Genomic DNA, 24,442 nt, shown 5'->3' with positions numbered 1-24,442 from the left:
ATATTGATCTGGAAAAAATAATAAAGCTTTGTTCATTGAATAAAGAGGATCAGTATATACTTTTATTAAACACATCATAAAGTGATTAGATACTTAGAACATATATAAAAAAAGGTCTTTGTTTTTCTAATAAAAGATTATGTGGTAGTCTTTTGTAAAGAATTAAAAGGATTAGTCAATGAAGATTCACTTATTAAAGGCTTTTCTAAGCTTTAAGATCCTTTTTATTGATTGTATTTGCTTCTTTCAATGCTTAATAGAACCCTTAAAAACAAATGTGTAAAGCCTATCTACATTGTTTGTTCAAAATATAAAGGTCTTTTTTTTTCTATGGATAATATAAGCATTTGCTTTTATCCAAAAAATGCTTTTTTATTATTATAACTTATTCTTATAGATAATCTTTAGTTTTATTTTTTTATTGTAGTTCTTTTTATATACAATTAATGTATATGCAAAATATGAATATCAAAGTTTAGCTGAAAATTATATTTCTTTATATTCGACTGAGATAGACTAAATATATACTTTGATTTTTAGTATTGTTGGGTTTATAAATAAGCCTATTCCTACGATAAATATTAAACACTTCCCGTAATAATCAACTCATAGTTTTTTATAACATACTTAAAATCAATATTGTACATTGTGGATCTGGAGAGTTTATGTTTCTTACAGTGATAAATATAAAAATATAAATTGAAGCTATAAATGGAAGATACAATTATTTAGATTCTTGGAGCACAGTTACATATTCTTAAACCTGATCCAAATCAATGTATTTGTCCGTATTGTATAAGCATACGTTTTGCAGTATAGTTCTAAACTAGACATATTATTAACATTCGATTGGCAGATTTTGTATAGGACATAATTCTTGAGACCTACTCCACATTGTTACACTATATTGCGGGGGGAAATTTAAGGAATAGTGAAATACATCAACTGCAGTTTTTTTTCTCTTGTTTCTGTATATCTAATATCCAAGAGAGGTAAGCACATGATGGTCTCGATACCTACTCCAAATAAACTACACCAAAATTTTTACCGATGATTTTTTTATGTTTATATAATTATATGAGAATAAATGGATCAAGTAGAAAAACTAGAGGCTATTTGGATAATCTTTATCATTGAATATATTTTATAGTTCTAATAATAATAATAATAATAATAATAATAATAAATCTTGATTTAACCAAGACTCAATAGATTTACTTTATTTGTGTTCGCGTTTGGTGTGAAGTTATGTATTTTGTACGTGTGTATGTATATTATGTTATGTGTTATACAACATCACGATTCTTCTACAATTACCCATTTATAGTCATATTTTGAGAATAAATTGTTGCTTATCAAATTCATGCTTTCTTATTAAATGTCCTAGTTGTCGACCAGACTATTCAAAGGATTTATCTTTATTCTATCTTTTTAATGCTATATCTCTATATACACTTCAGTGACTAATATATTATAAATATACTACAGTACATAATACTATATGACATTTTTTAAAAAAATGAAACAGAAAAGAGGTTTTCTTTTTTTTTTTAAAAAAAAAAGTAATAATTATGGTTACAAACTGTACTCAAATATGTTTTAGCTTGCAGAATCGATCTACCAGAATAGTAACTTATTGTGTTCAAGATAAAGAATTTAGATGTACAAGTGCTTGAGAGCTTGTGAACGATTCCTGATAAAAGAATCTTTCTTGGGGTGGGAAAATCAATTTATACTGAATTTGAATATCAGTAATGTAACATGATTGGCGTGTAGGCCAGTGATTTGTAAACGATTGGAAAAGAAAAACAAGAATCTGTCAATTGTATATTCCTGATTTGAAACAATTCATTATACAAAATAAAGTAGTGTGTTAATATAATAAGGTACAAGACATATATACTATTAAGTTAACGGTTTATAAAGCGATGAAGATAATTTATACAAACCATAATAACGGTAATTTAAGGGGTGGCGTGTAAATATACGCTTGTTCCCAGAGATAGGTAATTTGTCATGCCAGTATGCGGGGAAAAAACTCTATTCGTTTTTCGATCTGTGGGGGGAATACCATGGTTACCTGGATCACCATGTTGCTGAAAATTTATACTATATAAAAAATGAGTATAAAAACTTGGAGATATCCCTTTCAAAAAAAAACAATCTTTCTTAACAATACCAACACAAATGTCACAAATTAAAAAAGAATTGGATAACGTATCTATTGAACAGATCGAAAATGCTCCAGAAAGCAGATTAAGACGAAAGCTAAGGGAGATCAAGGAGTCTATCTATCACAAGCCTGATAAGCTAGAAAATCCTTTAAAGCTATTGATTAATATCAATAACACTCAAAGAATTACATTCGTTGCTGGTAAGTCTTTAATTAAACATATTACTTGTATTGAAACCAACTAAATATAAATATATATATGCATATAAGCTTTCTTTGGCTGGACCTTGGATGCTTTTGACTTCTTCTGTGTTTCTCTGACTGTTACAGATATTGGTAAGTTACTATTGGGTTCATAAATAACTGATGTATTAACATTACGTTTAGCCAAGGACTTTGATGTCGAGCCATCTGCTGTTACAAGTAAGTTAATAAAGTCTACGTAGTGACAGATATAATAAATCTAACAAAAAAATTGAATTTTCAAAGGCGCTATTACTACTACTTTGGTAAACTACAGAAGCACATAAGAACTGTAGAACAGAGGTCTAACATAACCATTATAGATGCTAAGACCTATTGGCGCTCTTATTTTTGGGTAAGCTGATTTACAACTACCAAGACATATATACTTACTACTTGTATAGTGCATTAGCCGATAAATTTGGTCGAAGATGGCCGTTGATGATTGATATCATTCTCTTTTCAATCATCAACATGGCTAGTGGATTTGCTCCTAATCTCAAATCCTTTATTGCTCTTAGAGCACTATTTGGTATTGCCATGGGTGGTGAATGGGTAAATCTATTGCTTCCTTTAATTATTTATCCGTAGTTTCCCCACAATAGATGTTTCACGACTAACCACATGATCAAAAAAATCTTACAATAGGGTCTTGGCGCAAGTCTCGCGCTTGAAGCACTTCCAGTTGAGGCAAGAGGCATATTTTCCGGAATTTACCAGCAAGGTAAAAATCTGAAATCTGGTATAAGATAGCGCACTCTGCTCACATGGATTTGTACCCAATAGGTTACGCGTGTGGTTACCTTTTGGCAACCTTGGTCAACTATGCAATCGTACAAACAAACTCTTCGTGGCGTATTCAGTTTTGGGTTGGTGCTGCATTTGCTCTCCTAGCAATTGTGATCCGATTCTGGGTGCCTGAATCCGAATCCTTTGAAAAAACCAAAGAAGCGCGCAAGATTTTGGGGCGATCTATATTGAAGGAGACGTGGGTTGTTCTCAAGAACCACTGGCTCAGACTGATTTACATGGTTATTCTGATGGCTTTCATGAACTTTTTGTCCCATGGATCTCAAGATCTCTACCCTACGTTTTTGACTACTCAACTCAAATATACAGCTTCTCAAAAGACTTCGACGAGTGTTATATACAACATCGGAGCTATCTGTGGCGGAACAATTATCGGTTATTACTCAACATACTTTGGTAGACGGCTTGCTATTGTTGTGTGCGCTATCATGGTGGGTGCTTTTATTCCACTTTGGGCATATGGACCCAACATTGGATCACTTCAGTTTGGTGCATTTGTTCTCCAATTCTTTGTTCAGGGTGCATGGGGTAAGCCGACAAATACATTTTGGATAAATTAAAAAAGAAAAAGAAATAAAACTTACTTGCATGTTTATAGGTGTTATTCCAGCACATATCAATGAACTGGCACCTGCAGCTTTCAGAGGTTTGATGCCTGGTCTGGCCTATCAGTTAGGTAACTTGGTAAGTCTAATGCAAATGTTGGTTTAAAGATGTTTTATTTTGGCAATAATAGTTTAGTTAACTTTGTTCTATTTTCCTGTGCTGTAGATCAGTGCAGCTAGCAGTCAGATTGAGGCTACCATTGGTGAGAGCTATCCTCTCAAAAATGAAGATGGTTCCCTGAAATTGAATGCTGAGGGAAAAGCTATTGCAAACTACGGGTTGACTCAGTCGATTTTCATGGGATGCGTGTGCGCTTGCTTGATAATCACAGGTTAGTATTTTGTATAATATCTTTATATTTTTACTCAAAACATTGTCGTGTGTAGTTCTTGTTGGTAAAGAGGAGCGCAACAGAGACTTTAATGTAGTTGAGCTCGAGAATGAAAAATCGGGGGGAGCTGTTGGACCGGTTGATATCTCTGAACTTTCCATGGAGCAGGGCATTGCCTCAACTTCTGAAAAGCCAAAATCCGTATCTAGTAAAACAGATGCCAACCGTAGCGATTTGGAAATTGAAAATGCCAAGTAACCATTTTATGGTATCATATTTATTTTAGTACCTTTGTATACCCAGTTATTTATTTCTAAAATCTATCCACTATTTACTACTTATGTTCTGTAACTGTATATTACTTTTATCCCACAAATATACATGATTTATTTAATCTAGTTGTCTTTAAAGCTTTCACCTCTTTCATATTTCCAAAAACAACAATAGTTTGTTAAATCAAATTTTATGTATCTTAATGATTAGGTCTTTACTTCCACTCAGATATTATTACTATATTTCAAATTTAAGCTGTATTCTGCTCTGTAATTCTATTTAAGACCCAAATTTATAGCTTGGTGGTGAAGGTATTGGTACACCAGATCCGTCCAATGTCTTATAATTAACATGGGTGTGTGTACTCACAAGGGTATTATGAATTTAAAGCTGGCAGTCTCGAATTAAGCCAGCCACACTCAATGAGCCTCATTTCTGGTAGGTACATATTTGCGCATGAATTTCCTTTAATACATTATATAGAGTCTGTACACAGAGAATATCTCAAATATCCATTGTGCACAACAGTTATTTGTATATTATCCAATGGGAGAATCAAAATGCTTTTTTTTTTACAACGAACAGTACGATAGGCAAGTCGTGCTAGAATATTACAAAGTCCGATAGCGTCATAAGCTTTTCATTCCAATTTTGCCAGCTCGAAAAGTAGAGGTTGAACTCTTTACGGTTATTACCTTTTTTTTACCAAACGGGGAACATATCTCATGCTTAAACCACTCACAGTGCTGGTTCTTACAGTAGGACTATTGGCTTCGGCCGAATTGCACTGTCAAGATCCCTCGAATTGCCCTTTCTATCCCATCCATAGTTGCTTTGCAACTGAAAAAGGGCTTGTGTGTGGAAGCAAAAGTGAGTGCTGAGCCTTGATTGAATTAAACTATTGACATTGTTTACAATTTATAGGCGATGGTGGATTCGAGATGAGTATCAACCCCATCGAGACATTCTACTACACACCATTCAATGTTGAGAATGACACAGGAATGCCCTGCATCACAATCCCACTTTCAGATGAACTTTACAGCTATGTTGATTACCGGGGACCGACTGTAATGGACTTAGACGATCTCGAACTTATTGGAAATTGCAGTCGAATGTCATACTGTGACAAGCGCAAGAGAACATGCCAGCCTAAACGACCTGTAGGATCTCATTGTAGTCACAATATGGAATGTTATTTTGGAATGGATGGATTCCCAGGTCATTGCACAAATCAAAGCGTTTGCTCTATACGTGAAGGTCTCCCGGCTTACTATTATACACCGTCTAATGAGCAATGGACGGTGGGAGATCAGTGGCAATCTGCTGTGTATGCTCTTGTGATTACAGGAGCCTTGGCAATATGTCTTATCTTTGGTCGTCAACAAGCATCAAATCTGGCCTCGGGCGTGCGTGGATTGTATGATAAATGGAATAACAGGTCCGTGCAGACACGTGCAGTAGACGCGAGTTCAATTCCGCCTTTTCAAGACGAGGCTTCTTGGCATCATTATCGTGGAAGATGGTGGAAAAAGGTGCCTGGACTAGGCTGGGTTTACAAGCGGTTCAAGCGAGAACCCACCAACGATGATGAAGCCTATCTTCATTTGACACGACAAGAAAGAGTAGACGATCCACCACCGTACAGAGGATAAAGAAAACCCAACAGCAATCTTGTTTCCTTTTTTATGCGATTCCCAGTTTCTCTCAAACGAAAACAATAACTAATGGAGACTGTGGGTTAAACTAGTAAGCAACCGAAATCCTAACACCAATCACAGCCTCACACCATACTGTTTTTTTTCATTATATATTTTCTGTTCTTATTTTGATTTTTATTATTATTATTATTATTATTATTATTTCCCAAAGATACTCAACGGGCTTGTTATGCTTTGGATAAAATGCATACAACATGTACAAACACCAATGATAAGAATAGAGAAAGTAAAAGTAAAAGTAAAAGTGAAAGTGAAAGTAAAGAAGATATTAGTAAATATCCTTGTTTAAATTAAGGTGATGCATGATTGACTCTACTACTTGATCGAAAAGATAAATAGTAGATTGTCAGCAGAAATTTTTGAGTAATTGATATATACATGAAAGTGCCTTTTTTTCGGTTTGTTTGTTTGTTTTGGTTTGTAATCATAAGTGGCCCAAGTGAGAAAGTATATGGTTTCACGGAATATTCAACTTGCCATTATTTTTTTTCGTACATTGCAATCTTCAGGGCAAAGATTGATATCCCACGCCATATGATGTCTACGGGTGTGATAAGTGGTTGGCGGGAATGTGCGTGCAAGAAGGTCCTCTGTCGTACTTGGATTGACCGCATTAATTAACATTGTAGCTTGCATGTCACACGTTGAGTCGACAGGAGCCATAAGGACTGTTGTTGACCCTGCATGAACAAGGCCAGAAGTACGCGGTGGAAGATGAGCCATCAGGTCAGAGGGATATGTAATTCGAATGGTTTTTATGTTTTGCGCCGTGAGGTGATTTACAAATGCACGGTTGCCCACTCGAGGTGAATTGATAGTACAGAGTGTGACTGATCGGTCAACCAAGAGCCTGGTTGACACTAGTGATGATGCACAGAGGGCTGCCACAGCTTTTTTTTTTTTTTTTGAAAAAAAAATAAGAAGAAGAAGAATAAAGAAAAAGAGAGAAAAAATCAGTCATGAGCCAAGTATCTGAGGATGCTGTTTACCTCCGCCAAGTGAGTGTCCAAGGATGACAACTTTATAATGAGCAGGTGTGGCATGGCACACCCGCATTAATAATGTAGCAACCTTGAGTTCGCATCGGCGCCAGGCAGTCAAGGCATAATCCAACACCCACGGAGAAATATCTTGGTCGGGTTCTAATGATTTCGCATTTTGATCGTCTGTAACCTCCATCGACTCGGGCCTGTGCTTCAAGAAGCTCGCACGAGACCACGAAGACTTGAAATTTCTACTCTTGGAACGTTTGCGTTCGTGCGTAACTGATTCATCGGTAGTATTTCCCATATTATCTTCAGCCTCTTCCCATGGAACAGGTGTGTAAGACACATTTTCAAATAGGGTATCTGATGAACACGCACCAGGAAATACAACAAGTATCTCTTCATTCTGATGGTCAACGGCTACATACCCTCGCTTTTCGGGTTTGGTAGAATTTGAGAAAGAAGTGGTGTGAGCTGGAAAGGATGACATTGAAACAGTGTCGGACACAAGAGATTCTGTGTAGTGCACACTTAAACTAGTTTGGGGGGTAGTTCGTTGGCCAGAAATGTTTTCTAAACTTTGAGGCACTCTTTGACAAGAAGACAAAGAGTCGGTGCCAAACATAGCTTGAGAGAAAGAGACTACGAATGTGGGGTCACCCAGACTATCTTCCGTTGAGTCAATGATGTTGTTGCTGCTGTGATGAGTAGATACTCGGACTGTGGGTATTGTGCCTGACATGTGCTGGTCGCTGCTGACGGAGAAGCGGGAGGTGTTCATTCCCGAAAATGGAGAGATGGCACTCAAGGCCATATGTAGGTTGGTGTCGCACTGGCATTTGCGACACGTCAAGGCACAATAATGATGTTGGTCCTCGGAAGATCTTTCTGTCATTCTCACAGGGGCGACTTCATGAGCGGAGAGTGCGATCCGGTCTGCATAGCGCAGTAGGCGCTGATGGAATTCCGGACTAAGTGATTCAAAAGGTTCTCGTAGAGCACGTTGGTAGGACAGATCAAGTTCAAGAAGCGGAAGCTGTTTTGTTTGTGGAATAAAGGTAGCTGCTTGCAACAAAAGGGCTTTTGGAAGCATAAAAAGACAGTGACGATAGATGTCAGGCATAGAACGGTGCTTTGCTCGCAGAACAAGCCTAGCAAGACGTCTGGCTAGTGTGCGAGTGCAGATATGTGCATGCAGCACACCTAGCATAGGAGCAGGAGAAGCGGCAAAGGGGCGAATGAAAGCTCCCCAGCTGGTAACACCTGGAGAGGGGGCTGCAAACAGAGCGGAGCCATGGTCGGCCTTTAAGGCGTCGTGAACGCTTTGTTCTTCTTGCAATTGTTGAATTAGCCAGGCGTATTGATCCACCGTCAACCAAAGCGAATTGGAATATTTTGTATCTGGGTTTGATCCCATTGCCACATGATCTCGGTTGGGCTCGTAGTGTACAAATGCTCGAGGGTTTGCTGCAGACGATGGCCAACTCAAATGACCTCCATGAGGAATGAAGTCCATGCTCGGGTGTAGCAATGTGATGGAATGCATGTCTGCCTTTGTGCGTAGATCAGCTGTGAGGGTCATTGCCACTGCTGACATTCCAGCTTTGGCGTACGAAGTCTGTAACTGGGCCTTGGTGTCGTAAGTTGAAGCATGTCGTGGTTTCCAGAGTTGTCTGACACCCTTAAATGAGCGTGCAAGTCGCGAGCTGGGAAATGACGCTGCTTTGTTTGGCTCTTTGGGTGCTGTTGAGCCGGCGGTTGCTATCCTTGGTAGCATACAAACTGTGCAGTAAAAGAGCAAGGAAGAAATAAAGCGAGGCTAAACAAGTCTAGAATAGGTGGCAAGAAGATGGCCTGTTTGGGAAAAAGAGCACGTCAAGGTGTACAGGAGAACACCTAAATAAGATCGCTTGTACTTGTGTAATAGATATGCTGAGCGATAAGTTCGCTCTTGATGGTAAGGAGAATAACAAAGAAGTTATCAAAAAGGGGAAACTTTCTGTAACCAAAAAAGAAATAAAGAAAAACAGGGAACATTTGTTGATGGTATTTGATGTTTAAATATAAGAGATTGATTGTGTGTATAATTGGATACATATATATATAATCAGATATATCCACATACATGTAAGTACTGCGATTTATCTGTACATATTAGTTTGGATCGTTTAGTACTATGGCAAATAAGAAGAATATTAGCACCTTTAAATTTATTCAATAAAAGCAAATTGGCAAGACAAGCAAATCAGAAAAGTCAAGGAAAAATATATTTTTTTCCTTATTCTCGTTGTTGTTGTTAAGATATGGTCATACAAGAAAGTGAATTGGCTCCTGTAATTTTCCAGAAAAGGGTATATAGGCATGCTGAGTACCTTTATTCCAGATACATCAACAGCAGCTTTATTGTCCGTGCCGACTGCTGCTCGAGTAACATCAGAAACAATAGCCTTTCTGTTGAATTTTTTTTTGGTCCAGTGGCAGGAACAGGCATGTCCACGGACAAATCCCGCGATAAATGTCAACAGGTTTTATACTCAAATACTTGTTAAAATTTAAAAAAAAAACCAAAAAAAGGATGATATACTATCACAGTGGCTATGCTGACTTGTACTTCTTTAAATTTTACTTGATACTTAGTACACTACAAGTTATTCCTTTGAAATGATATATACAAAAAAAAAGTTCTTTCCATCATTTGTACAGCGCGATCGGGGGACAAGCATCAATACTTCTGGATTTGTTTCAATTTTTAATAAAACAAACTCCGCATAGCATCATTTTTTTTTATCTTCAAATTGGACAATGATCTCAAATTCAGTGATATTTGGCCCACCATCAAAGACATTAAATAAGCTTATGATTACTATTTATCTAGCTAATAATGTAGAAGACATACTCAGAAAATACATTGATTTTTTTCTGGTCTACTGTGGTGTCGAAAGGTACATTTTCTTGACATAAACTTTTTAATGACTTTGTCAGACTTATTTGACGTTTTAAATTTTGGATTCATGTATCAATGTAGTACCAAAAGCAGTTGTTGTATCATCCGATATTTGAGCGTTTACTATATTATTATTTTTTCATAAAAGTATAAAAGTCGCAATCCAGGCAACTTGTAGCTGTAATCACCTTGAAGGCTGGTTACTCATCCTACAGCTTTTTCAATACCTTTTAATATCATTGAATTCGCAATGATAATTCAAGTATAGCTCAAAGCTATCCCTAAAGTTGTCTATGCTCTCATAAATGAGTGAAGCAAAAAGAAAAAGAAAAAACATATCAATGCCAGGCATTCTCATAATATTCTCTAATGTTTAATGTCAATAGGTATTGGTAGCATTGAATATACAGATAGATGAAAGGGAGAAAAAGAACAAAATGAATAAAAAATGGGTTGACAAACTAAACAAGTTTGTCAAGCGTTTTCCTATTTTTAACGCAGACTTGTCCCCATAGATTTCGTAAACGCCAGCATAGGGCCATTCTGTTTTACAAGAATATCGAGTTCCACAAACTACCAGCCTAAAAAATTCTCCCCTGTTTTTCACAATACTGTTTTTATAAATTTTCTATATAGCCTAGAACAACTGTAACGGTTACATTTCCCACAAATGTTCTCTATCTCCATTAAATCGGCCGCAAAAATGAATTACAATGTAACCGCTGAAGAAGTTTTAACCGCGGCAGAAACTTAGTCGGAAGCCATTACCGAATATCAGAAAAGACATTTTATTCTTAACAACAACGGAGTAAGTTTCTACACTGAAGCATATGCTCAATTGTGAAAGAGGGCCCACCAGATCACTGTTTTTTCTTTCTTTTTGACTTTGGACCTGCCCAATTTTCGAATCCAAATCCAATTGAGAATGTATGTAGTGCTTTTGAAAGGTGGATCGATAAGAGAATATCTTGCATCTCCTCCTTGAATGATTTGAAGGTGGCCTTGCAAGTTAAATAGGTAGAACTAGGCTTGGAGTGTGCAGGACACTTGGTTGATAACATGCAGAGATGATGGCAAGCGGTAATGATTCCCAAGAAGGTCCCGCAGAGGAATCCACTTTTTATTTTATTTTACGACTTTTAAAATAAACATCTCAACCTCTATTTGAAAAAAAAATTCTACAGCTACTAGCTACATTATATATAGGAAAATTGATTTTTGAATAAATAGTGTGTGTATTTGCAAATGTTATATAATTTAATTTTATTTGCCATTACTATGTGTAGTTGTATACTTTATATATGTATATATTCACTATTGTCGTCGTTTTCTTTTTTTTTATGTTAAATAAAGTCGATTGTATAAACGCTTATACCCTTTAATTTGGAAGATCTAGATGTATGAAGGGCTCATTGATCATTCTTAGTATCAGCATCGGTAGAAGGAGATCTAGAAGAAGAACAATTATGTGTGCTCAGGTGCTCACCTCATTTTTATATATGAGAAACATTTATTTAACTATATTATCCTGGTTTACATTTTAATTTTAATTTTCTTGACTCGATGATACATAGATGTAATTTAAAGAGGTCGACTGACTAGCTTTTGAGCCTTTTGTCCAGTAGGCGTTTGAAGAGCATCTTGAGCTTTTTTGAATTGAATCTTTGTTAGATATTTCATTACACAATCACTTCTCGATTAGGCAACAGTGAGAGAGTACAGTGCCTTTAGTGCCAATTAATAAATAGATTGAAGTATCAAAAAGATCGATTTTTATTCTTTCATCATACATTTTTTTGTAATGAGCTAAAGGTTTTGTTTTATAAAAGATGGACTCAGGTATATACAATGATGGAAGTGAAGTAATGAATTGGGATGAAGAAGTTGACTTCATTCAGAGCGCAAATTCCTATTCTTTTTTTTAGAGCAATGGTGTACACTCCAGTTGATTATTGAACCAAATTCTCATGATACAGAAAAAGTAAATGTTGTAATGATAGAATCGGAAAGCAACATTGCTCGCTCAAGAAAAAAAAAATACAACATTTACTGGGATGAGCAAAAGGCGCTCATATTATATTTGCTCATATTCAAGTTCTTGAAAGTGAAACCTGTTGCAGAACGAGCGGGAATAAACGCAAGTACAGCTTGAGGGTGGGTAGAGCGAATGAACAATGATCCAGAATGGGGCATATACGGCAAGCTTACGAGCAAAGTCAATCGTACTGAATCTCAACTTCAGGAAGAGCAACCTCAAGTAACAAGGAAGGGCATGGTCGATAACACTACAGAATTTGAGAGATTCGATTTCAAAGAGTAGGTCGAGAAATGGTTTTATATAGACGTATATTATATGAACAGTTGCGCCTTTGTGGATTAGTCTGTACCAGATACCAACATGAAGCCCTCGACAAAAATACCTACAAAATTCACTTTGGCAAGTGTTGCTATGTTATCAACCCATAAAGTGCTTCACGCCATTCTAGGAGAAATATGTGTCATGCGTGCTGTCAATATCGAGGTCAAGGTCGATGGATCTCACAAGAGAAAGTAACCACAACTCAAAAATCCAGCACTAAAAAATATTGGCGGCAGTAATTACATTTTATTCCTACAAGAAAAATGAGTTGTACGGACAATGCCCCAATACACAGTGCGAGTGACATTGACTAAATTACTTCAAAGAGAATATGTCTCCTCATCCTATTCATCTGAGTTCAATCTTATCGAGGATTTTCGACATTTGATGAAATTTCACGCCAAGAGAAGCAAATTCGCTGGAGGTGAAGGCCTTACAACAAGAGTAGCCAATGTATCTAATAGAATAACAGCTCTCGCTCTCTTAAACATGAGTCAGCATTCTGTGAACATGTTTTGCAAATGTCTTTGAATAGAACTTATCTAATAAATTTTATTTGTACTTCTTGAATGAAATTATTCTATGCAAAACAAAAAAAAAATTGAATGTATTGAGTGAATATACCATTTGAGATTACTAAAAGCGCTTTAATCCAGCTGATAAAAAGCATGATTTGGTTTGATCAAAAGCGCAAATTGGGATATTCAAAAAGGCGAGCTAATCTTAAAAGGCGTTCAATTGGCAGTGGAGACATTAGAAAATTGAAACAAACCCAAAAATATTGATATGTTTATCCCCCGATTGAACCATACATTTTGAAGGGATGTACCAAAAAAAAAAAAAAAAAGCTCATATCGGGGATTTAAAATTTCGCTATAAAATCGCCAGTCATTGTGCTGTTTGTCTTGTTTCTCATCCCAGTCACCAAATAATTCATCCTACGTGGCTTTACCCTTTCTTATAACAAAGCGTCTACGCCCAATACCAGTATCGTCATTGAGTATTGACAAACCTTCCAAGCTATGGAACAAGGTATACTTCAATGACCGATCGCCCGGCATTTGCATTGCGTGTTTTCTAAGCATCGACCTTCTTCTTTATTCGAAATCTGTTTTGTTCTTCTTCCATTTTTCATTTCATTAAATCATCGTGAACTTCATTACGCCATTAAGAGGTAGAGCGAGTGCGAAAGCAAATGAATATAATATTACCCCGACAAAATAGGGATTATGAAATAAATGTGCATCCCTAGATCTATTTCTTGATAGCCAAGTTTCTGGCAGCGAGTCCTTGTAGGGAAACCTCGCGCACACTTGAAGAAGAACTCAAACAGTATCGCGACCTTCTCCCGCCAAGTGCTGGATATGGCAGATCTAAGAAACCTGCATCATTGGAGAGTCTAGTAAGTTTTTCTTCGTCTTCTTCGTCTTCGTCTTCGTCTTCTTCTTCATAGACACGATTGGTTTCATACGTGTCTCTCTAGTCCGACATGTATCCTGCAGTTACAGGCGACTATCTCGTTGATCTACTACGAAAGCTAGTTAAACATTTCTCGGAAACCGCGGATCCAACAATAGAAAGAGTTAATGCCTTACGCCATGGAGATGATTCTCTATTAACCTTACGCAGAGCTTTTACTCACAATAATGACGATCCAAACGAACGTCCTACCTTACAATTACCAAACTCACTTTCGCCTGGTAAGAAAAATTTACCAAAAAAAAAGCGAAACAAATGAAAAGAGAAACAAAAGCACTTTATCTGTTTTCAACAACTTACTTGGCGCCTTATCAGCTCAATGGTTTAGAGCAAATGAACTAGGCATAGTACCTAGTGCTATAAAATGTACACCTACCTTCTTTTCGCAGTTTTATAAAGAAGTAAGGAAACATAATCTTATTTTTTTTTTAATGCATTTAAGGCAAAACAAAAAAAAACACACAGACACACACACAAAGCGAATATAGTTAACCGAATTATCTGTTATCTATTGATTATATATTTACTTTTTTTTCTTACATATATATGTCATATCATATTAGCTTATATCAGTATTTGGCCACCGCAATCCAGTCTATTGTCTTGCTTTTGATAAAACAAATAGACGACTCTTTACAGTGAGTGCATGCATACGAGAACCACTTTGTCGCCGACCTTTGGAAATCAAACCTATTATCTCATTTCTAGGGAAGTGATGATTTCCTGGTCAAGGTCTGGTGTGTAAAAACCGGCCGCCTCTTACATACTATAAGAGGCCACATGCATGTTATTACAGATATTGCTATTAATCAAGAAAATACTTTACTCGCCACTGCATCTTCTGATGGATATGTGCGTGTGTGGAATATGGATGGATTTTCTCCTGTCGTGTCCCTAAAATCGAATTCTGCTACAGTAAGTTTTTTTTTTAAAAAAAAATGTGTTCACTTTGAGAAAGAAAAAGAAAGAAAGAGGGAGGGGGGAGTTAAAACAAACACATGATATCGAGACATAATTTTTCTATATACATATTTTTCATTACTTTATTTTTTTATCTTATTCTGTAGTCGAAACCATTCACAACTATCAGATTTTCTCCTTCACCAAAACCAGAAACCCGTTACCTAATGTCGACTAATGAAGACGGCCTGGTACGCTTGTGGAAATGGGATAAAGACACCCTTCAGTTTTCCAATCCAGAGTCACCTGTAACTTTTAGCTGTAAATTCAAAGCACGCGATCGACTGCGATGTTCCTCTTTCAATTACACTGGTACCCAATTCTCGGTAGCTGGCGACGATGGGTTTGTGTACGTATTCTCTACAATCAAAGCAGAACCCGAATCGGAAGGAACAACTACAAATACTGCGGCACAGGATCAGAAACCACAGGTTGGAAGAGGTCGTCGCAGAGTAGCAAGTGCTCTGTTTCCTGACAAGAATGGGCAGGCCCAACCACAACCTGTGGTCCCAATTGCCATTCTTGAAGGACACATGGGTAGTGTGACTGATCTGGTTTACAGTCATGATGGTCAGAAAATCTTGAGTGGGTAAGTTACAATATATATAAACACAAAACAAAAACAAAACAAAAACAAAATTTCGTGTCTAATATACAAACCAAAATTCTTGTTACAGATCTCAAGATGGAACAGCACGCATATGGAAGTATAACAGTCGCCTAAAAGCATGGACTTCATTGGTTTGTAAGTAAATTAATATATATATATATATATATATATATATATATATATATGGATGTGTTTGTGTGTGTGTAGTAGAAAATATATTATGTTTGTAACATACAAGAATAGTGGATATCAAAGGATCTCCCAATGTACCTATTGTTCAGCTATCTCCAAAACCTGAACGACCTGCTTCTCGATCTGAATTGGTTTTTAAACCTTACGTATCAAACAGTTATCATTCTTCTGTTCCTACACGGATTCTTGCCGAAGAAATAGATCCAAACGATAATATTGACGATTTGAATCCAGGATCTAAATTATCGGGAGAAAACCAACATTTTCAACCTGTACTCCCAGAACAACAACCAACACATCCAATTAACTCACAACAACATACACCTAACCAAACCTCAAATTCACATTCAATACCGTCACAGCCCCATACATATACACATACACATACACAGCCTATAGATTTTGATAATACAACCACCGCTTCTACCGCCAATACTACTTCCACCACTACTACTACCACTACACCATCTAACTCCAACTCCAACTCTAACCCTGCCACCACTGCCACCACCACCAACACTAACACCAACTCTGCCGCTACTCCCACCGCCACTATCCCTCCTCACCTACAACCTGAAAATTATATCGTTGACACACCCAAGGTTTCAATGATTGCATGGAGTGCTGACGATCGTTGGTGTGTTGTGGCAACCACACATGGAAACATCTGTGTATTCTTTGCCTGCGATGGCCAACCTGCTTGTATATTAAAAGGACACGAAGGCGAGACGTTTGCGATGGATACACACCCAAATGACCCAAATACAATTGTCTCTGCTGGCTATGACGGAAATGTTATTATTTGGGATATACAAGGCCAACAACGCCCCATATGTAAGATTATATATGTACATATTTTCATATTTATTACTCACTAGCGTAAGCATATTTCTCATGTAAATCTATATACATGTACATTCAGGTTTTAGTTATCCAAATAAGGTGTTTTTGGATTGCAAATTTTCAAAAGATGGTAAAAAAAAGAAAAAAGAAAACTCTCCTCTCCTATCCTATCATGTTTGTCAATTGATTGAATTCAACAAGTATTTTAAACATTTCTTTACTTTTATACTTATTTATATGAACAATAGCTTCCAAATTTGCTATTACCGATGAGGATGGACATTGCACTATATTTGGACTTAGCACTGGTGCCAACCGTTATGAACAAGCCAAACAATGGGTTCGTGGTCAGAACTTCTACTCTGACTATCTTCCCATTAATATGGGATCCGATGGAAACTTTGTGGATGAGCAAACACAAGTAAGTAACATACAAAATATGGTGCTCTTGTTTGCTTTAAGCTTATTTATTTGTACCTTTCTATAACAACAACAACAATAATAATAATAATAATAATAATATAGAATCCACCTCACATACTTCAACATCGTTCAATTATCGACCGTCAAGGCGTTGAATATCCAAACCAGAAACCTCGTAGTAATGGTAATAAAAATGGTTTCCTTTTTATATATATATCTAATTATCGTAAACTCAATATCTCTTGTGTCTTTTGTTTTATTTAGCTTTTAAACCACTTGCTTCTGCATCTTCTACTGATAATGAAGACTTGAGACGTTTAACTTGCTATGAATACGAAGAAGATCAGTAAGTCACAACTATCTTTTTTTATTATATATACGCATATATTAAGTTAATATTTTTTATTTTCTATAAAGGATCTTGGAAAGAAAGGCTATTGTTCTCCCACCTATCGATAGAGCACGACTTACTAAACGACGAAAGGAATTCGTACGAAATGACGAAGAAGACGAAGCAGATGCCAATTCTGCAAATCCGCCTATGCAGTATATGCAGCCTGTGCAGCCATTCTTGTTGCCAGACGACTCAAACGACGAAGACTACAACGATGATGTACAGGCAGCCGGGCCTTCTGAATCTAGTGATACCGAGAGTGCAAGTGATGATGGTGCATTTGAGGACCCAGAGGGTGGTGTTGATGGAGACGAGTCGGATGAAGCAGAAAATGGGATATCAAAGAGAAGCAGGAGAGGCGCCGGACATCCTGTCGGAAGACCGCCTAATTCTGCTGAAGAAGGCTCGCGTCGTAAAGCAGGATCAAGTGGAGCCGGAGGATCAGGTGCCATAGGAACTTCTCGTCGTAGTGGATCATCGAGCAGGGGTCGTGGTCGCGGTAGAAGCCGGAACAGAAGTTCTTCTCGAGCAGAGGGTCGATCTGATTCATCACGTATAGAAAGTCGATCTGAACTACGACGAGAATCAAGTAGGGCAACTAGGAGCCGAGAGACTCGAAGTACCAGCAGAAGAAGAAGAGAAGATGGAAACCAAAGTGAGGAGGAAGAGGATCATCCAGTACGACCAAGACGCCGGGCTAGGATTATTCACAAATCATACCAAGAGAGCGAATTGGAAGACTCGGAGAGCTCTGAAGAAAGCACTTTGGCGGCAATTGGGGAAGAAGACGATAATGATAACGAGGAAGACGAAGTCGAAGAAGAAGGAACAGGAGTACGAGGAAGAAGAGGAGGAGGAAGAGGAGGAAGAGGAAGGGGACGTGGAGAAAAGGAATATGATGATGAAGCAACAAATATTAGTGATGTTTCCGAAGCAGGTCCCTCCAATAGCTCTAGCAGCGCTCCTAAATCTGAAGCCGAACCACCCAACAAAGTCGATCGGAAAGGAAAGAAACGGCTTCGTTCATCTGCAGCCGAAAGCGACGAAGACTTTATTGGAGAACCCCAGAAGAAGATGGCCAAGAAGCCTGTTGCTCGAGAAGTAACGAAACCTGTACGTGTGACACGCCGTACCGGAATTCGTGGGCAGCGTGACGAACCATATGATCTAACCCTCCAGCAAATCGAACTCCATGCACCGACCGAGTGGATCAAGCAAACGAATAGAACGCTGTCAAAGTATCATCCCCAACTAGGAGACCGTGTGGCTATCATGACAGAGGGCCATAAGCAATACTGGAAGACATCCAACATGATCAATTACTTTGACCCCAAGAATGGACCGATCGCAAGTTCTGAGCCTGTGGTGTTTGCCAAGGTGGTTAGTATCCAGTGGCTCGTTGGTCCACCGGTGTTTTGTCGGTTGAAGCTCAATATCCAGGAACTCGTCAACACCCCGGCGGCTCTATTCCATAAATCAGAGCCTCAATGGCAACTGAGAGGCCATGATGTGACGATTGACTATAGTGATGAGGATGGCAAACCGGAATTCATTGTTCTTTTTGAGAGATTTTTGACTTCGATGGAGATATTTCAGACTGCCAGAGTGGGTCAGAGAGTAGATGCTATGTACGATGAAAGTCGTTATACGGGAACCATACATAACATAACCAACAGTGGGATTACATGGAAAGCAGCCAGATCTCAAAGTCCTTGGGCCTACTATCATGTTGTATGGTAAGCAAATAGACACAAAATGAATATAGTAACATGTACAAGATAAAAGAAGAAGAAGAAGTTTTTTTTTTTTTGAAAATAAACAATATGTATTTTTTTTTCTGTAGGGATGATGTGGCATCTTCACCAGAAGATTTATCTCCATGGGAATTTGTACCAAGTGGTCAAAACTTCCAGACTCGCTACGATGTCAGCTCTCGCCTGACTCGCCAAGAGAAGCAGCGGGCTAGAGAAGTTCTGGGTTGGCTATCATCCGAAAGTGCGTTTGAGCTCTATGTACATCAAGTAGATTACTATACTTACAGAAATTATCTGTCGATGATTGCATATCCAATCTGCCTTGAGATGGTACTTGAGCGTGTCAACAATGACTTTTACAGACAAAAAGAAGCATTGATTGATGATGTTGAACTGATACGAAAGAATGCAATGAAATTCAACGATGAGACATCATCTGCGCACAAAGATGCTGTTCGAATGGCAAATTATTTCAAAACCCGTATGCTAAGTAAGGATTGCTTAAAGACCAAGATAAAATAACATATCTTATAACAATCATATAAATGCTTTTTTTTGTAGGTAATAATAAACCGCTTTTATTTACAAGAGGTCCCCGTCGCAAAGTAACCAACCAAGAATCAGACGATGAATACCACGAAGAAGAAGGAGGAGGAGAAGAGTCGGCTGAGAGTGATCCAGAAGCTAGCAAGCAATCGCGTCACCTTGATGAAGATGACCTTGATGACGACGACGACTTTGTAGTAAACGACGAAGATGAAGACGATTAAAACCATGTATACATTCCTTTTTATTATCTTATCTTATCTTTTCTAAACTAAACTTAAACTAAATCAATATGAGAAAAAAGAAAAGCGAGACACACACACACATACACACACACACACACACATATATATATATATATATTCAAATTCAAATTATTCAAATCCAAATTCACTCACATTCACTCACTCCCTCTGAAAGTTTGTAAATATATAAAAAAAGAGGGGCTATACACTTTAAACAAACAAAGCATTATGGAGATTTTATGAACATGTATTTTATACATAGCTATCAAGAATCTCTTGTATCATCAAATTTGGTGTACAATGTGTTTATATGAAAGAAAGAGATAAAGAGAAAGGATAATGTAGCTGTGAATTATGGAATTAAAATGGTATATTTGGACAAGTCCAGCAGTCTTTTAAGCTTTTTTTGTTTTTTTTTTATAATAGTAATTAACCGTTATGACTTGCCGAAATATAAAAGATGTAACAAAGTAGCTTAGATAAACCAACGTATATTTTAATAAAAATACAATAAAGACGTTGGTTTGAGTGAAGCAGAAATAGAGAGAAAGGAAGTAAGGGAGGAATGAATGAAAAAATGAATGAATGAAGAAATGAAAGGGAGGAGAGGTAAGGAAGTAAGTAAGGAAGGAAGGAAGGAAAATAAATAAATAAATAAAAGAAATATAAAGAGAGAGAGAGAGAGAGAGAGGGGAGGAGGAGAGGGCTTGTTCATTACTTTGCTTTGCTTTTTTTCTTTCTTTCCTATAAGCATTTAATAAATTTTACGTGTCTCTGTGTTTGAGTGTCTTGTCTGTGTAGGAAAGAAAGAAAGAAAAAAAAAAGTATCTTTGTATCTTTCTCTTTTTTTTTTAAAAAAAAATTAATTAATTAATTAATTAATTAATTAATTTAAAAAAGAAAAGAAAAAAAAAGGGGGGGACTAGGCAATCATCCAGCCAGTCTTTTCATTTTCTTTCCATTGCCGGCTTTCGTTTTGATCAAATTCATTAGGAAAATGTTGTTGTAGGCGTGAATTTGGAGAGAGTGGGGTTTCTGCCAAGAGAGGGAGTGTATGGGACGGAGAGTCGTGTCCGTTATAAACACCGTCCCACTCCAGATCCTGTTGTCGGCCATGAGGAGCTTGGTGGCCACGTACCCTTCGATGGAAGCTTGCGACATTACTGACCACACTAGAGCGTGCGTTGGATTGTGCCGGCGCAAGATCCGAGAACCGTACACTGCTATTACTCCTGCGATGAATAGTATTTGTTGTCCGTCGTGGCGCACTTTCTGTCCAGCCTCCATCCCTCTCGAGATCGACAATTGCTCTTCCGGAAAGGCTACTACTACTATTACTACTGATACTATTATTATTATTATTATTATTATTATTATTATTATTACTATTATTATTACTATTATTATTACTATTATTATTACTATTACTACTAACAGTGTTTTTGTTGCTGTTGCTTATGTTATTATTACTATTACTAGTAATACGATCCCAAGAGTCTACATAGGTATCCTGTATACTCATAGGTAAACTCAGCATCTGACCAGAGTCGTTGTTACCCAGAGATTGTGATGGAGAGTGTGGAGAAGATTGGTGGTTGGTTTGGCGAGCCATGATTATATGTTGCGGTGATTGATGAGAAGAGGACGGGGAAGAAAGAGAGGGTCCACCACCACCACTACTACTACTACCTCCTCCTTGAGGTGCATGATCGACTTTGATACCCTGGAATTCTGCATAATGACATTGGCTAGGGAAAGTACTTGACTGAGCATGATGAAGGCGATGTTGATAATGAGTCTGATGGGGTTGAAGGGACGGATGGGACTGGTGGGACGGAAGGTAATCTTGTGCGTAAGTTCTGAATTGACCAGAGTTCCTTCCATCATCAGGATCGAGATGAATGCCTTTAAAGGTGTATCCACCACCACCACCACCGATACCATTGTGGTTATCATGATTACTATTACTATTACTACTCATATTAGTATTAGCGTTGTTGTTGTTGCTGTTGCTGTTGGTATTGTTAACAGCACCAAATTGATTGTGGTTTGTGTTCCAATGTCCCTGCGGTAATTGCATTGTTCCGACTGTATTTGCCCTTGGGCGGCTTCCTACTCCTCCTGTTAGTCCTCCGTTGATGTGCAACCCCTGCTGTTGAGGATCCAGAGTTTGATGATTGAGTGGTTCGAGTGGTTTCATGGCGTGCGATGTGCCATCATAGCACGCATTAAGTGCATCTGGTGGTTCCAATACGCGTGGAGGGGGTAGGGAATTGTAAGCGGACGAAGACGATGAAGACGATGATGATGATAATAGTAAGGACGAGGCGTGGTGGTTCATACGTGGGGAGTTTTCTTTAGGATGAGCGGATTGGTGAGACATGTGGTGGTGGTGGTGTTGAGGAGGTTTGTTGACATGAAGGTTTTCGGGGACGTGAAAGGCTGGTAGGGTGGAAGAAGTAGAGCAGGAAGAAGGGTACGGTTGTTGTTGTGGTTGGTTAATGATCGTATCAGGGTTGGTGGTCGTGCGGAGGTGCGAAAGGGGAATGGCGCTAGTACTGAGGTAGCCCTGAGTAGGTGGAGAGACGACGATTGGTGTTGATCTGTTGTGGCTATGCTCTTGATGATTCGACATGTTCGTCGATATCTTTAGCATCGGGGACTGTTTGAGTGGAATGTAAGGCGGCTTAAATGGTCCTGTGAAAAGTTCACCGGTGATAAACGGGTGCTGTCTCGCTTGTTGTGGTGTCCAACGTTCGAAATGGTTTTGGTTAAGTAATCCCTGTAGAAAGTCTATAAACGCAAGTCGATTTTGTTTCTCTACAAATGATCGCAAATACTGTTAATTAATTGTGTATAAAAAAAAATTAATCTTTTAATTAATTTTTTTTTTTTTTTTTTTTTACCCTTGTCAATCTCTTTTTGAGTCATGGAACCTTTACGCATAATTGGATAACCATTAATGAGATCAGGAAGTGTCTTTGCCGCAAAGTACCGCTTTGACGGCTGTTCTTCTTTTCCTTGTTCTCTTGAATACTGTTCAAGAGACCGAAGTCGATAACACTTTTCTCCATTATCGTCAGTGTAGCGTTCAAAGTAACGATGTGCATTTTTGCTCATTTCTATCATGTATGTCGGAGGCATTCTGTGTTTGTGTCTATGCATTAGATGATATGTTTTCTTTTTCTTTCTTGTGATATTATTATTATTATTTACCCGAGTGTTTCTACAATGCGTGATAACTGATTGTATTCTGAGCTACCGGGAAAAAGTGGAAGACCTAGAAAGAGTTCTGCGGCAATACATCCCAAGGACCACATATCGATAGCACCGGTGTATGGCAAGCCAACGAGTACTTCGGGTGAGCGGTAGAAGCGGGATTGAATGTATGTATACATGGTCTGCATCTCATTACATGCTGAGCCAAAGTCAATGACCTTTAGAGCAGGCGACTCGAGGCTTTATATATAAAAAAATAACAATAAAAATATAAAAACGACAACGATAATGATAATAATAACAATAATATAAAAATAGTGATTATATGATATGGGTAAATACAAAGAACAACAACAAAAGCAATAAGAATAAAATTAAATAATAAAAAAAAAAACAGATATGGTATCTTACTTTTTGAGCAGAATGTTTTCTGGTTTTAGATCGCAGTGGATAATCCTGGCTTCATTAAGTACAGTCAAGGTGTCTAAGATTTGGGCAGTAAATACTCTGACGAGATTTGTAGACAGGCCACGAAATTGGTTCTGTTTGATGAGCTCGTAGAGATTGACAGACAAAAGTTCGAATACAAGACAAAGATGCTTTCGATGGATAAATGTGTCTTTGAGTCGCAATATATGATGCTTGTCATCTGGATCATGTTTTTTGTTGAGCTAAGAAAGTAAATAAATAAATAAAAAAAAATTTGGTAGGCACAAGATGTGTATATATATATATATTTATACACTATTGTTATTAAGTATCTTACCGCCTCAAGAATAGCAACTTCCATCATACTTTGTCGGAAATAAGCAGGCTTGTTCTTCACAACCTTGACGGCAAATATTTCTTGTGTCTTTGTATTCTTACATTTGACTACCTGTCCAAAGGTACCTGCTCCAAGTACATCCAATATGATATATCTATTGTATATGATAGTACCATGTATCAATTAAATCATTAGATAAATGTGGTTGTTATAATTTAATTTTTTTTTAAAAAAAAGAAAGTGTTAAAGTTTTAATTAATATATATATATATAAAATTAATTAAATCAAAATCGAAAGGAGAAAATTATATATGTATATATAAAGGGAATTGTAATGTATGTAATGTATGTATATAGCATATACTTACTTGTGACCTTCTGTTGCTCCAAGAATATCATTGACATAGAGAATATAATCGAAATCCTTGTTATCAAATCCTTCGTTACCAAAAGGTTTGCTTGGTTTGGTTAATACTCGACGTGGGTTGTGTGATGCGCTGTATTGAAAGCCATTGTTACAGGCTTGGTATGTATCATTGAGATCTCTTGTGAGAGACATGAGTGG

At 37.5% G+C, this 24,442-nt stretch overlaps 5 protein-coding genes across 5 annotated transcripts; 3 read left to right on the top strand and 2 right to left on the bottom strand.

The window, feature by feature from the left end:
* Positions 1-2,187: 2,187 nt before the first annotated feature.
* Positions 2,188-4,421, top strand: PHYBLDRAFT_168757 (hypothetical protein; the record flags this gene model as incomplete). Its single annotated transcript, XM_018435931.1, has 11 exons — positions 2,188-2,374; positions 2,444-2,509; positions 2,561-2,596; positions 2,663-2,682; positions 2,740-2,771; positions 2,821-2,971; positions 3,065-3,140; positions 3,203-3,754; positions 3,825-3,910; positions 3,998-4,163; positions 4,219-4,421. The coding sequence occupies 11 exons, from the start codon at positions 2,188-2,190 to the stop codon at positions 4,419-4,421; spliced, it is 1,575 nt and encodes a 524-aa protein (XP_018291439.1).
* A 740-nt stretch (positions 4,422-5,161) lies between these two features.
* On the top strand, positions 5,162-6,357 carry PHYBLDRAFT_187088 (hypothetical protein; the record flags this gene model as incomplete). The annotated part of the gene is made up of 2 exons (XM_018439326.1): positions 5,162-5,306; positions 5,361-6,357. The coding sequence occupies 2 exons, from the start codon at positions 5,162-5,164 to the stop codon at positions 6,089-6,091; spliced, it is 876 nt and encodes a 291-aa protein (XP_018291438.1). The 3' UTR covers positions 6,092-6,357.
* Positions 6,358-6,625: 268 nt separating this feature from the next.
* On the bottom strand, positions 6,626-8,920 carry PHYBLDRAFT_168755 (hypothetical protein; the record flags this gene model as incomplete). The annotated part of the gene is made up of 2 exons (XM_018435930.1): positions 6,626-7,047; positions 7,147-8,920. The coding sequence occupies 2 exons, from the start codon at positions 8,918-8,920 to the stop codon at positions 6,626-6,628; spliced, it is 2,196 nt and encodes a 731-aa protein (XP_018291437.1).
* A 3,565-nt stretch (positions 8,921-12,485) lies between these two features.
* Positions 12,486-12,977, top strand: PHYBLDRAFT_66006 (hypothetical protein; the record flags this gene model as incomplete). The annotated part of the gene is made up of 2 exons (XM_018441570.1): positions 12,486-12,637; positions 12,773-12,977. 2 exons carry the CDS (start codon positions 12,486-12,488, stop codon positions 12,975-12,977), a joined length of 357 nt encoding a protein of 118 aa, XP_018291436.1.
* A 9,592-nt stretch (positions 12,978-22,569) lies between these two features.
* Positions 22,570-24,442, bottom strand: PHYBLDRAFT_98520 (hypothetical protein; the record flags this gene model as incomplete). The annotated part of the gene is made up of 6 exons (XM_018444053.1): positions 22,570-22,712; positions 22,799-23,037; positions 23,109-23,351; positions 23,523-23,782; positions 23,878-24,031; positions 24,246-24,442. Coding segments are annotated over 6 exons (1,236 nt in total), but the record flags the coding sequence as incomplete, so codon positions are not given.

The sequence above is a fragment of the Phycomyces blakesleeanus genome (genome assembly GCF_001638985.1).
Source record: "Phycomyces blakesleeanus NRRL 1555(-) unplaced genomic scaffold PHYBLscaffold_11, whole genome shotgun sequence".
Taxonomy (NCBI): Eukaryota; Fungi; Mucoromycota; class Mucoromycetes; order Mucorales; family Phycomycetaceae; genus Phycomyces; species Phycomyces blakesleeanus.
This window is presented reverse-complemented; position numbering and strand designations above follow the sequence as displayed.